The 11447-nt window shown below is 51.2% G+C and overlaps 1 protein-coding gene across 2 annotated transcripts; it reads right to left on the minus strand.

Annotated features, from left to right (window-relative positions):
- Positions 1 to 343: 343 nt before the first annotated feature.
- On the minus strand, positions 344 to 10426 carry CD3H12orf43 (chromosome D3 C12orf43 homolog). Of its 2 annotated transcripts, none has more exons than XM_047828655.1 (6): positions 10273 to 10426; positions 5179 to 5221; positions 4887 to 4985; positions 2802 to 2875; positions 2187 to 2280; positions 344 to 1713 (listed from the first exon to the last, which is right to left on the minus strand). In XM_047828655.1, the coding sequence occupies exons 1-6, from the start codon at positions 10418 to 10420 to the stop codon at positions 1359 to 1361; spliced, it is 813 nt and encodes a 270-aa protein (XP_047684611.1). In that variant the 5' UTR covers positions 10421 to 10426; the 3' UTR covers positions 344 to 1358. The 2 variants fall into 2 exon arrangements, with proteins under 2 accessions (XP_047684611.1, XP_047684610.1); XM_047828654.1 differs by having other exon boundaries at positions 344 to 1716.
- Positions 10427 to 11447: the final 1021 nt, after the last annotated feature.

Consider the following 11447-nt stretch of genomic DNA (forward strand, 5'->3'; position numbering starts at 1 on the left):
GGGGTCAGAAGGCAGCAAGGCCTGAGCAGATGACAGAGCTGAGGTGCCCAGAGGGTGAGGGGAGAGACGAGACCGGCAGAGAGGAGCTCCCCGTGGGGACGGGGCTGATGCCTGGAAGCTTGGGAGCTCGGCAGGCTGAGGGATGTGGAGGCCAGGTGGTCACAGCCACACCCAGGAGCCTGAGGTCCTGAGTGCCACCAGGAGGAACACTGTCAGCCCGGGGTTCTATGACCTCCTCTCCAGCAAGGGGCTGCTGCAGGTAACTTGGCCTTGAGGGCTGCTCCCACCCTGGATGGAGGAAAGGGCCGGGGCAGAACCAGCACCCCCGAGGCTTGCAGCCAGCCAAGAGCCAACCTGTACATTTATTTAACTTGTAGTAAAGGAAATGAGGAACGGAGTAGTGGAAATGCATACTGGAAACTTCCTGCTTGTCCACACGTTGCCCAGATAGGGCTGGGCAGGCAGAGGGAGGTGGTGGTGGGTCACACTCTCACGTCCCGCCTCTGTCTTTCTCGCTCTGCCAAACCTCAGAGTCAAGGCCACAAAGCCAGAATTCCACTTTAATCTTGAGCTTCTGCTCTTCCCCTGCAAAATGCTGCAGGTGTCTGAAAACCGGTCCACAAGTGCTGTGGTGCTTCTCGAAGTCTTGAGGCTGGGGTGCAGGAACACAGCTTGGGGTGTAGACAGGACCCCACCTACGTGAGGTTTATTTAGCATGTCTCATCAAGATTCGGCACGGACAGGGAAGGAGCACCCAGATCACTTTGTTATGTCTGGGGTCATTTATTTTCAACAATCTGGTTGGCTCAGAGACACGATCATGTGTGGCACATTCACAAATGTGGAGAAAGAAAATTCTGGCAGCCTAGGGGGGAAAAAATCTCTCTCCTTCTTTTTATCAAGTCTGTGCAACCTGGAGGGAGAAGTACAAAACTCTTTCTTGGCCTTGTCATCTCAGGGGCCCCTTCCCTCGTTAAGGTGGTCTCCCACACCAGGTTGGGAAGGTGGAGGGGAATGAAAAACTCTCCTGTCACTTATTCTCCTCAGACAGTGCTGGGAAGATGGAAGCTTTACCATGTGGCCTTCGGTCTTGAGTAACTGGAAGGCTCCTTTTTCCTGAGGCTGTGGAATGTTCTGGCATCACAGGTCTGCCCCAGTTCCCAACGGGAGCACAGATGGGCAGGCCTTGATTAGGCTTCTCACACTACAACCGTGTCTCTGTCCCAACCCTTGGGCGAGCCCCAATCATGGGCAGAGTCTGGACCTCTGTCCAGCCAAGTCCTTGAACTTGGAGGGAGGTGGGGCTTGGAAATGCCTCGTCCTCGGGCTAGTTGGGCCCCGTGCCTGTGGGGCTCCGATCAGTTGGCAGGCACGGCCACTGCCCTCTTTATTGGTGGGGTTGGGGAAGCCTCGCTGGCCTTTGCTTTTTTCCTCCTTCTCTTCTTTTTGGTCCCAAGTGATGTCTGGTCTCCATTGAGCCTGGGTGAATGCTTTTCCTGCTTCCCTATGGTGGCCCCGCTTGTGGTGGTGGCGGCGGCCTGGGCGACCGAGTCGGCACCGGCCTCCTTCTTGGCTTTCTTTTTCAACTTCTTTTTCTTCTTCTTTGCCTCTTTCTCCACTTTGACAGGGCCGTGGATGGCAGATTCCTGGAGGATGTCGGAGGCTGACACGGCCGCCTCCCGGCACCGCTGCCACTCTTCGTCGCTGTCCTCGCTGCTACAAGGGGAGGGCACAGAGTGGGGACAGGGCCCCAGAGCCAGCAGGAAGAGGTCACGGTGGGGTTGGGGGGGGGGGGGCGGTGCTAGAAAGCTCCAGCTTGGGAATGAGGCCGGCCTGGGTTCCAACATTGGCTTTTCCGCTTCCCAGCTGTGTGATCTCATTAAGTGACTTAACCTCTCTGACCCTCAGTGTCTCCATCTATGAAATGGGTGCGTGGGTCTCACAGGGATGCCCCAGGAGTGAGGTGTCTGGCGCAAGATGATGCTCAAAAAGCAGTAAAGATCCAAAGCCAACTCCCAACAGAACCCTCTTCCCTCTCCCACTGAGGGTACTACTTCTCGAGCTCCCTGACACGGCTCCTTCTTGGCCTAGATCTGACCAGATTCTGCATGGCTATTCTGGGGGGCTGGCAAACACAGACGACGGGCAAAAAGGAGGGAACGTGAGGATGGGGTGTGATCCCTCACCTGGAGCCGGAAGGGAAGCGCTTTCGGCTGGGCTGGGGAGCAGCTTTCTTGTCGGAGTCTCCGGGAAGGATGGATGTGAAGAAAAGGCGGAAGCCTAAAATCCAAAGGGGTCGATCGAGTCAGCACTGCCAGGGGTGCCAAGGGGTCCCAGGTGCCAAGGCTGCCCCGCCTCTGCCCTCGAGGAGATCCAACAGATGTATGTTGAGAGGCACAGGGTGCCTCCTGGAGCCAGGGCCCGAGGTGCCAGACGCGACGCGAGCTGCGCATTCAGAGCAGCAAGCCCTAAGAGGCTTCTGGAAGCCAGCGGTTGAGCCTTCTGCCTAAGGCAGCTTCCAAAGTGGCAGGTGGGTTGGGCGCGGGACAGACACTCAGCAGGGAGAGGCTGTGAAGTGCCGTGGTTAAGATGCCCCTGCTTGGGGTTAGACAGACAAAGGTGCTTCAGGCAAGTGACTTCGTTGCTCAGAGCCTCAGCTCCCATGACACCCTGCCCTGCAAATAGGGGTATCATCATCACACCCGCCTCCGAGATCCCAGAACGTACCAAAATGTATTTCCCAGCTCCAGATACACATGAGGTGGGAGACAAGAGCTGGCCTTAATAGTATAACCACTCACCACCATCCTCCGGGGGGACTTTCTGTATTTCAGTCTTTTTCGGCTCCTTCACTACTTCTGAGATGGTAATTGAGCTACGGAAGGAGGAAATGGTTGATTAAGGATGAGATTTTGGGTAACAAAAAATTTTTTTTAAGTGGAGGGGACGGGGGCATGTGATGTTAAACGCAATGGCAGCAAGCACGCCGGCCTGATAAGAACGGTTAATGCCTACAGCCATAACATGCTGATCAGCCCCCGACAGCTGAAACTGCAGTGCCTCATTTGTTTGAACCCCACTTTATTCTAGGAAGTACTGAAGAAGTTTTAAAGATATACACAGTACCACAGAATGAATGCAATTTTGAATAGAGCAAAGAAAATAGGCCAGGAGGGACAGAAAGTGCTGGAGAGCAGGCACATGTTTTGCCTTGAGCATCCTGGCAGCAAGCATGAAAAGGGAAATAGGACCAACTGATCTAGAGAACTGGTTCAAGGTCAGCTGTCAGCTCGGACACAGTGGCTTTTGTTTTGTTTTGTTTTTTCGTTTTTTTTTTTAAGACAGATAGATAGATTTATTTTTTAATTTTTTTCATGTTTATTTATTTTTGAGAGAGAGACAAAGCACGAACAGGAGAGGGGCAGAGAGAGAGGGAGACACAGAATCTGAAGCAGGCTCCAGGCTCCTAGCTGTCAGCACAGAGCCCGACACGGGGCTTGAACCCATGAACCATGAGATCATGACCTGAGCCGAAGTCGGACACTCAACCGACTGAGCCACCCAGGCGCCCCTCTAACACAGTGGTTTAATGTAGGTCTGCAGGGCATATTAAGCAATGTCTGGACACATTTTTGGTTGTCACAACTGGTGGTGGTGGCGGGGGGTGGGGGGGGTGGGGAATGCTATTAGGATCTGGTAGGTAGAGGCCAGGGATGCTGCTCCCCGTTCTATAGTGAAACAGGAAGAGCCAGTCTAAAAGGTTAGTGGTGCCAAGGCCAAGAAGCCCTGATCTAACACAAGAGACCAACTAGAGCACCATTTAAGTCTCCTTGCAGAGAAACACAAAAAGCTCCGTGAGGACTGCAGAGAAACACAAAAATGCCGCAGGGAATGTGCTGACTGCGGTTGACATGCATCCGGCTGGATTTCCACCTGCGGAAAAGTCTGATGTGGATCATCGCAGTGCTGGGTGGGCCTTGTTCACCCTGAAGCCAAAGAGTCATGAAGAAAAACTGCACCCATGTGTTGAAATGCCAACAGACCCTCCTACATGTTTACCACATTCTCGAGCTGGGGCACTGGTACTGAGACCGCGGTGGTTCAGGCTGCTAAGGTCTGGCCCACCACTCTATCTCAGAGCAGCTGGTTTACACTGTGATAAGGACATGTTTGTCTTTTTCATGTTTCGGGACTAAGGCCTGAACATCCTCATTTCCCTTTCAAAATCTGGTAGGGCTCAGTCAATCAGGGATGGATCTAGGCCAGTGTCTCTTGAAATGTGTTCCTTGCTACACCGATCGGCCTTCCATGAAGCAAAGCCACTGTGGCCAGATGAGTTTGGAAACTGCTGGGCCAAGCAAAGTCACGCATGTCCCTTTACCGCAGATTCTCAGAGCCTTGACTACACGATTAGGAATCTAAATCTCCGGGGGGCACCTGGGTGGCTCAGCTGGTTAAGTGTCTGACACTTGATCTCGGCTCAGGTCAGGTTTGTGAGTTCGAGCCCTGCGTAGGGCTCTGTGCTGACAGAGTGGAGCCTGCCTGAGATTCTCTCTCTCCCCTTCTCTCTGCCCCTCCCCAACTTGTGCTCTCTCTCAAAATAAATAAATAAAGGTAAAAAAATATCAGCTCTGCTCCCTCCTCCCTATGGCTTCGAGCAAACGCTCCTTCTCCCAGAGAGCCTGTTTCCTCACCTGCAGACGAGGACAACGACAGGACCTACGTGGCAGATTGTGCATGCCGTGAGGTGACACAGCATGTGCTCCCCACCGACGTGGGGGGACCCCAGCATGTGCCTGCTTGCACACCCCAAGCTCCCCACCGACGTGGGCCACTACTGTTCATATTAATGGAAGCAGGGGAAGAGAAGGAACATTTTCGGTTACCTGTCCAGCAGGGCTCCCAGTTTCTTGGCTACGTGGGCTCGGAATTCAGGGGTGGTCTGAAGCTCATTGCCATCTTGTTCATGTTCGTCCGCTTTCCGCCTGCAACGCACACGAAAGGACCTCACTTCCTGCCAGCTCAGAGGCTGCTCCCTACCCCCCACCCACGAGGGCAGGGACGACATGTGTCTCATTCACCCCGATAGCCCAGGGTCTATCCTTGCATCTGGCACACCGTAGGGGATAAATATTTGTTTAGAGAGTAGATTAAACTTGGACCCGAAGCGCACAGTACCTGAGGCTTGGCTGGCTGGCTGGCAACTGATTATTTGCGGCATCTGTGGAAATAACGAAAATGGAGGCATTTATAGAGGAAATGACAGAACAGTATCTGTTGTGCGTCAGAGGTGATTTTAAGTGATTTACACGTATAACTCATTGAATGTTCCCAACAACCCTGTTAAGGGAGTTATTATTCCCATTTTGCAGAAGAGGAAACTGAGACGAGGAGATAAGATAACTTGGCCAGAGTCACACAGCTAAAAACCGAGAGGGTTGGGGCCAGACCCAAGTCATCTGGCTCCAGAGCCCCCTCTTAACTACCATACTGAACAAGAAAGTGTATTTGATTCCAGTATTTATTGAGCACCTACTATGTGCCTGGCTCTGTGCTAAGTGCTGTGGGGGACAGAGAATCCATTATGTAGATCACATTTTTTCAAGCTGAGACTGGAAATGGCTGGCCTGGTGATCATTCACTCAACTGAATACTGAAGCTCTAACATTACCCAGGTGGTGTTCTAGGTGCTGAACAATTTAGACATAGATGCCAGTCCTCACGGAGCTTACATGCTGGTTGGTGGATATGGAGGACTAAAACACACAATTAAAATATAAAATTAGATCATGATAAATACAGAGGGGAAATAGACACAGCAGGAGAGAGAAGTGGTGAGGGCTAGGCGGGGGATCATTTTATAAAGGCAGGTAGGGAGGACTTCACGTATAGGTGACAGGTGAATGGATTTCAGAGAGGCAAGGGAGTGAGTCAAGTGGACATCTGGGGAAGAGTCTTCCAGGAAGAAGGAAGAGCACCTACAGAGGCCCCAAGGCAGAAGCCTGCCTGGTGCATCTGAGAACCAGCAAGGAAGCCGGGGTGGCTGCGGCCCAGTGAGTTAGGGGAGCAGCAGAAATGGGGACCTTATGGGGGGCCAGATCGTGAAGGAACTGGTGGGCCAGTGTGACGACCTGGGCCCTGAGGGAGGTGAGGAGCCACTGGAGTCTGCACAGAAGAGGGACACGAATGGACTTGGGATTTTACAGCACGTCTCTGGCTGCAGTGTGGACGTAGACCCTGGTAGGGCAAGGGCAGAAGGAGGGGGACCATGGCAATCATGGAGGCGATGAGAAGGGGCAGGACTCTGGATGTATTCTGAAGGAATCAACAGGATTTTGCTGACAGATTCGATGGATGGTGTGAGAGATGTATGAAAGATGGTTCTGAGGTTCTTGACTTGAGTAATGGGACAAAACGTTCTTGTGAATTTAAGGAGCCAACTGGTCAAAATGATCACTTGGTAACTCTGGGCCCACAACGGGGCCATGTGGTGTTAAAACAACTGCGGGGCACACAGTTCACATTGTGATCCATGTCAAAAGTGCTGTGGAGCATAACACGGAATGCAAAGTGCCCGATGCCCCTGGAGTCGGAGAATGCAGATGGCCGGGATAGACCCAGAGTCCTTCCTTCTGAGCATGCCATCACAAGGAGGAGAAGGATTTCCTCTGTCATGACTACGGAGCGAGGGCTGTGATATAATGTCATGGAACAGAAAGAGCATTAGACCCCAGGCCTCAGAAGACAGGTTTCAGTTAAGTTCTGGTTCTTCCACTGTGACTCCAGACAAGTCCCTTTACCTCCCCGAGCCTTTGTTTTGGCATCTAGAAAGTGGGGATAAGACCTCCAACTTCCCAGAGTCACTGTGAGGATACAGCGAAATTTTACATGGGTTTGGACACTTTGTTTGCACGTCTGTCTCCCCCTGAATTTGAAAGCTGCTGGAGCACATGGTCTGCGTCTTGCTTTCTGTACGTCTCCAGCTCTTGGCATGGTGCCTTGGTGTGAAAGAAACATTGCATAAAGTAATCACAGTGTACGTTGTCTTAAAATGTAAGTGGTTTGAGGTGTGGGTGACCAGTGCTTCATTACTGGATTAAAGAGCTGTATCAGGGGTTACAGTAATAATATAGTAACCTACAGGGGTGCCTCGGTGGCTCAGTCAGCTAAGAGTCTGACTCTTGATTTCGGCTCACGGCATGATCCCAGGGTTGCTGGAATTGAGCCTCAAGTGGGGCTCTGTGCTGGGCATGGAGCCTGCTTAGGAGTCTCTCTCTGCCCCACCTCCACGCTTGCATTCTCATGCTCTCTCTCAAAAAAAAAAAAATATATATATATATATTATATATATATTATATATGATATATATTATATATATTATATATATATTATATATTATATATTATATATTATATATATATTATATATATATTAATAGCATGGGCTTGGAGGCATAAAGACCTAGATGGGATGCCTGGGTCTCCTACTTACAAGCTGGAGGACCTTTCTGAGCATCAGCTCTCGCATCTGTATAATGGGGCTAATAGTTGCTGGAATGGTATTGTTGGAAAAATTAAACTAGACACCAAATGCAAAGTGTTTAGAGCAGGGCACACAGTAACAGCTCCACCCGTGGCGGCAATTTTTATTATCATACGGCCCAAGAATGCGTGTCACGTGTTCAGGATCTTGCCTGGCACACAGTAGGTGCTCAATAGGTAACAAGACTTAATCACCAGCAGTCACATCTACTTTGATCGGCAGAAGCTTCATGAATGCACAAAAGGGTAGGCTGTAAAAGTGGTATCTTGGATGCCCCTCCTCACACGCGCATTGCTTCACATGTTGGCCAAAGCTGTTCACGTAGGAGACTCACCACAACCCTAAGACCCAGGCGTTTTACGGATGAGAAAACTGTGGCTTTCAGAAATGATTTTCCTTGTCTAGGACCAGCTTCAGAGCTGGCACTTCCTATCAAGTGCTCCCTCGCTGCCACAGAGAAATCCATCCTGCCAAGGCGGAAGCAACTGGCCCGGAAATCTAGTTGGAGTCTCGCCCCCCCCCCCCCCCCCCCATCAGAGAAGTGCCTTTCTGGCCAGGTCATTCATTCAAGAACTATTTTCCTGAACGCCGATCATGACCTGTGCCAGGCCCCAGGGGAGGGGATACCACGGTGAAGGGACAGGCCAGATCCCAGCCTTCATTAAGCTCCCATCACGTAACCTCTCCCTTGCCATATTTGTGGAGCAAGTCAGGCCAGGTGCAGCTCAGGTCATGATCTCGAGGTTCTTGAGTTCGAGCCCCGCGTCGGGCTCTGCGCTGACAGCTCGGAGCCTGGAGCCTGCTTCGGATTCTGCATCTCCCTCTCTCTCTCTGCCCCTCTCCTGCTCGTGCTCTGTTTCTGTCTCTCAGAAGTAAATAAACCTTAAAAAATTTTTTAGTATGTGCCAAGCATTGCAGATGTATCATCTGGGTTACTTGTCAACCTTGGGGGCAGGGGTACCCACCATTATCCCTACTTGACGGGTACCTTGCCCCAATGCTCATTGCTAGTGAGCGATGGAGATGGAGAGGCAGACCTGTAGATAGAGCTTGAATGAGAAAACTCCCGAGTTTTGGTGTCCAGAGATGGGAGGATATAATACTGTTTGGCGTCTACCTATGGGACATACAACGTGGCAGGACAGCAAGAAGGGAGAGGCAGGGGGGAATGAATTACCAAAAGACTGGTGAGTCCTTTTATTTATTTTCTTTTTGTTTATTATTATTTTTTAACATTTATTTATTTTTGAGAGACAGAGAGAGACAGAGCACGAACAGGGGAGGGGCAGAGAGAGAGGGAGACACAGAATCCAAAGCAGTCCAGGCTATCAGCACAGAGCCTGATGTGGGGCTCGAACCCACAAACCTTGAGATCATGACCTGAGCCTAAGTAGGACGCTTAACCGACTGAGCCACCCAGGCGCCCCGACTTGTAAGTCCTTTTAAACGAAAGCAGGGGTTCTTAACCTTGCTTTGCTATGGCCTGCTCCGGCAATGTGGGAAAGCTTGGATCCTTTTTCAGAATAATGTTTTAAATGCATAAAACACAACACATTACAAAGAAAGCCAATGATACAGAAATTCGGTTATCATTAATAGTTAAAAACAGGGGCGCCTGGGTGGCTCAGTCGGTTAAGCGTCCGACTTCAGCTCAGGTCGCGATCTCGCGGTCCGTGAGTTCGAGCCCCGCGTCGGGCTCTGGGCTGATGGCTCAGAGTCTGGAGCCTGCTTCCGATTCTGTGTCTCCCTCTCTCTCTGCCCCTCCCCCATTCATGGCTCTGTCTCTCTCTGTCTCAAAAATAAATAAAAAACGTTAAAAAAACTTAAAAAATAGTTAAAAACAAACAAACCCAAATTTGGCACATTAATAATATATGTGCTTCTTTATTAATGCATTAAATCTTTATGAATGCATTACGATCTACTAGTGGGCCCAAAAATGCCTGTAATTTTTTAAATGGATTAATTAATTGATTTTTGAGAGAGAGAGAGGGAGAGAGGGCACAAGCAGGGGAGGGACAGAGAGAGAGGGGGACAGAGGATCCGAAGCGGGCTCTGCGCTGACAGCAGCAAGCCCGATGTGGGGCTCGAACTCAGGAACTCGAGATCATGACCTGAGTGGAAGTCCCATACTCAACGGACCGAGCCACCCGAGCGCCCCCCAAAACGACTGCACTTTTAAAGCAGGGATGAGTGCCAATTATTTTTTCCCAACATTTTACCGTGACTAAAATGATACTTTGATATACATGCAGACGGTAACGGGATATGGAAATCTGTGATTTTGTTAGGACCAAGTAACAGGTACTGCCCAAACTACTGTAGCACTAGATTGCCACTGTCAGACACGTGGAGGACCCAGCTCGCTGACAGCCCCAGGGTCTGAGAAGGTGCTGGAGGCGGGGAAAGGCTGGATGCCAGCATCCGGGAAGGGGGGCTGTCCCAGCCATCTCGGAGAGGTGGCGGGCTGCCAGCGTGCGGCAGTGAGGAAGGACCGAAGGAAGCAGAGTCAAGAGGCATTCAGGTGCCTCAGTTTCCCCGACCGGGGTAATGGAAGTACCCTCCCTGTTGCACCTGCCCGCTCTCTGAATCCGAGTCCCGCGCAGTCCCCGGAGCTTTCTCAGGGAAAGAAGTCGCGTGCCGGTCACCCCCTCCTCACCACCCATCCTCTCAGACCCCAGGGGAAGATCTCACGCCTTTCGGCCAGACTCCCTGCACATAGCCTCCTACCGGCTCTTGGCTTCTCCGGCCCCCTCGAGCGATGCTCCAAGCCCCAGGCCGGCATCGCTGCCTCGCGGCACCGTGCCAGCTCCTCCTCATCGCTGCTGCTGCTGCTGCTGCTCTCCAAAGCGCTCAGGGGGCTACTGGGCGCGGCCATCTTGGGCCACCGCGAAGGATTGTGGGGAGCGTTCCACTAGCAACCCTTCTCCACCACGGCACTGAGGGCGGAGACGCGCAGGGCATTGTGGGGATTGTAGTTCTCAGGCTCAGTCCGCCCTCGGTTCCCCCGGACTGCCCTGAGGGTTTCCTCAAATATGAGAGCTAGAAGAGCCTAAGAGGTGAACTCCATCCTTTTCTTGATGAGGAAAATGAGACCTACAGAGGAAAAGGAACTGCCTAGGTCATACCAGAACCTTGACTCCAGCCCAGACCTACTGAATCGGAACTTGCATTTAACCGTGATTGCCTGGTGATTGGTGTGCACATTAAAATTCAAGAGGCACAGTCCCGGATGATTCTTTTTTTTTTTTTTTTTTTTTTTAAATTTTTTTTTTAACGTTTATTTATTTTTGTGACAGAGAGAGACAGAGCATGAACAGGGGAGGAGCAGAGAAAGAGGGAGACACAGAATCTGAAACAGGCTCCAGGCTCTGCGCTGTCAGCACAGAACCCGACGCGGGGCTCGAACTCACGGACCGTGAGATCATGACCTGAGCCGAAGTCGAACGCTCAACCGACCAAGCCACCCAGGTGCCCCTCCCGGGTGATTCTGATGCATAGTTTGGTTTTGAAAACATTCTCCAATTTTTTAGCTCAGGACTTCTCCACTCAGCCTGCACATTGGAAACACTTGGGGAGCTTTTACATACTGACTCCTAGGACCCACCCAGGACCGACACATTAGAATCTCTGCAGTGAAGATACTCTGCTACGTAGGATGAACAAAGTGACTTTTGTCTTTGGGATGCTTCTCTTCGTGTTTTACCTTTGAGGCTGCGTGTCAGAAATTGTATTAAAATAAACTCTCGGGGTGGTGGGGGGGGGGCCTGGCTGGTTCAGTCGGTAGAGCATGTGACTTGATCTCAGGATTCTAAGTTCAAGCCCCACCCTGGGGCAGAAATTACTTAAAGGAAAAATAAAATCTTAAAAACAAAAACAAAACCTCTTTGGCCTTGGGCTTTTCT

The sequence above is a fragment of the Prionailurus viverrinus genome, chromosome D3 (genome assembly GCF_022837055.1).
Source record: "Prionailurus viverrinus isolate Anna chromosome D3, UM_Priviv_1.0, whole genome shotgun sequence".
NCBI classification, from domain to species: domain Eukaryota; kingdom Metazoa; phylum Chordata; class Mammalia; order Carnivora; family Felidae; genus Prionailurus; species Prionailurus viverrinus.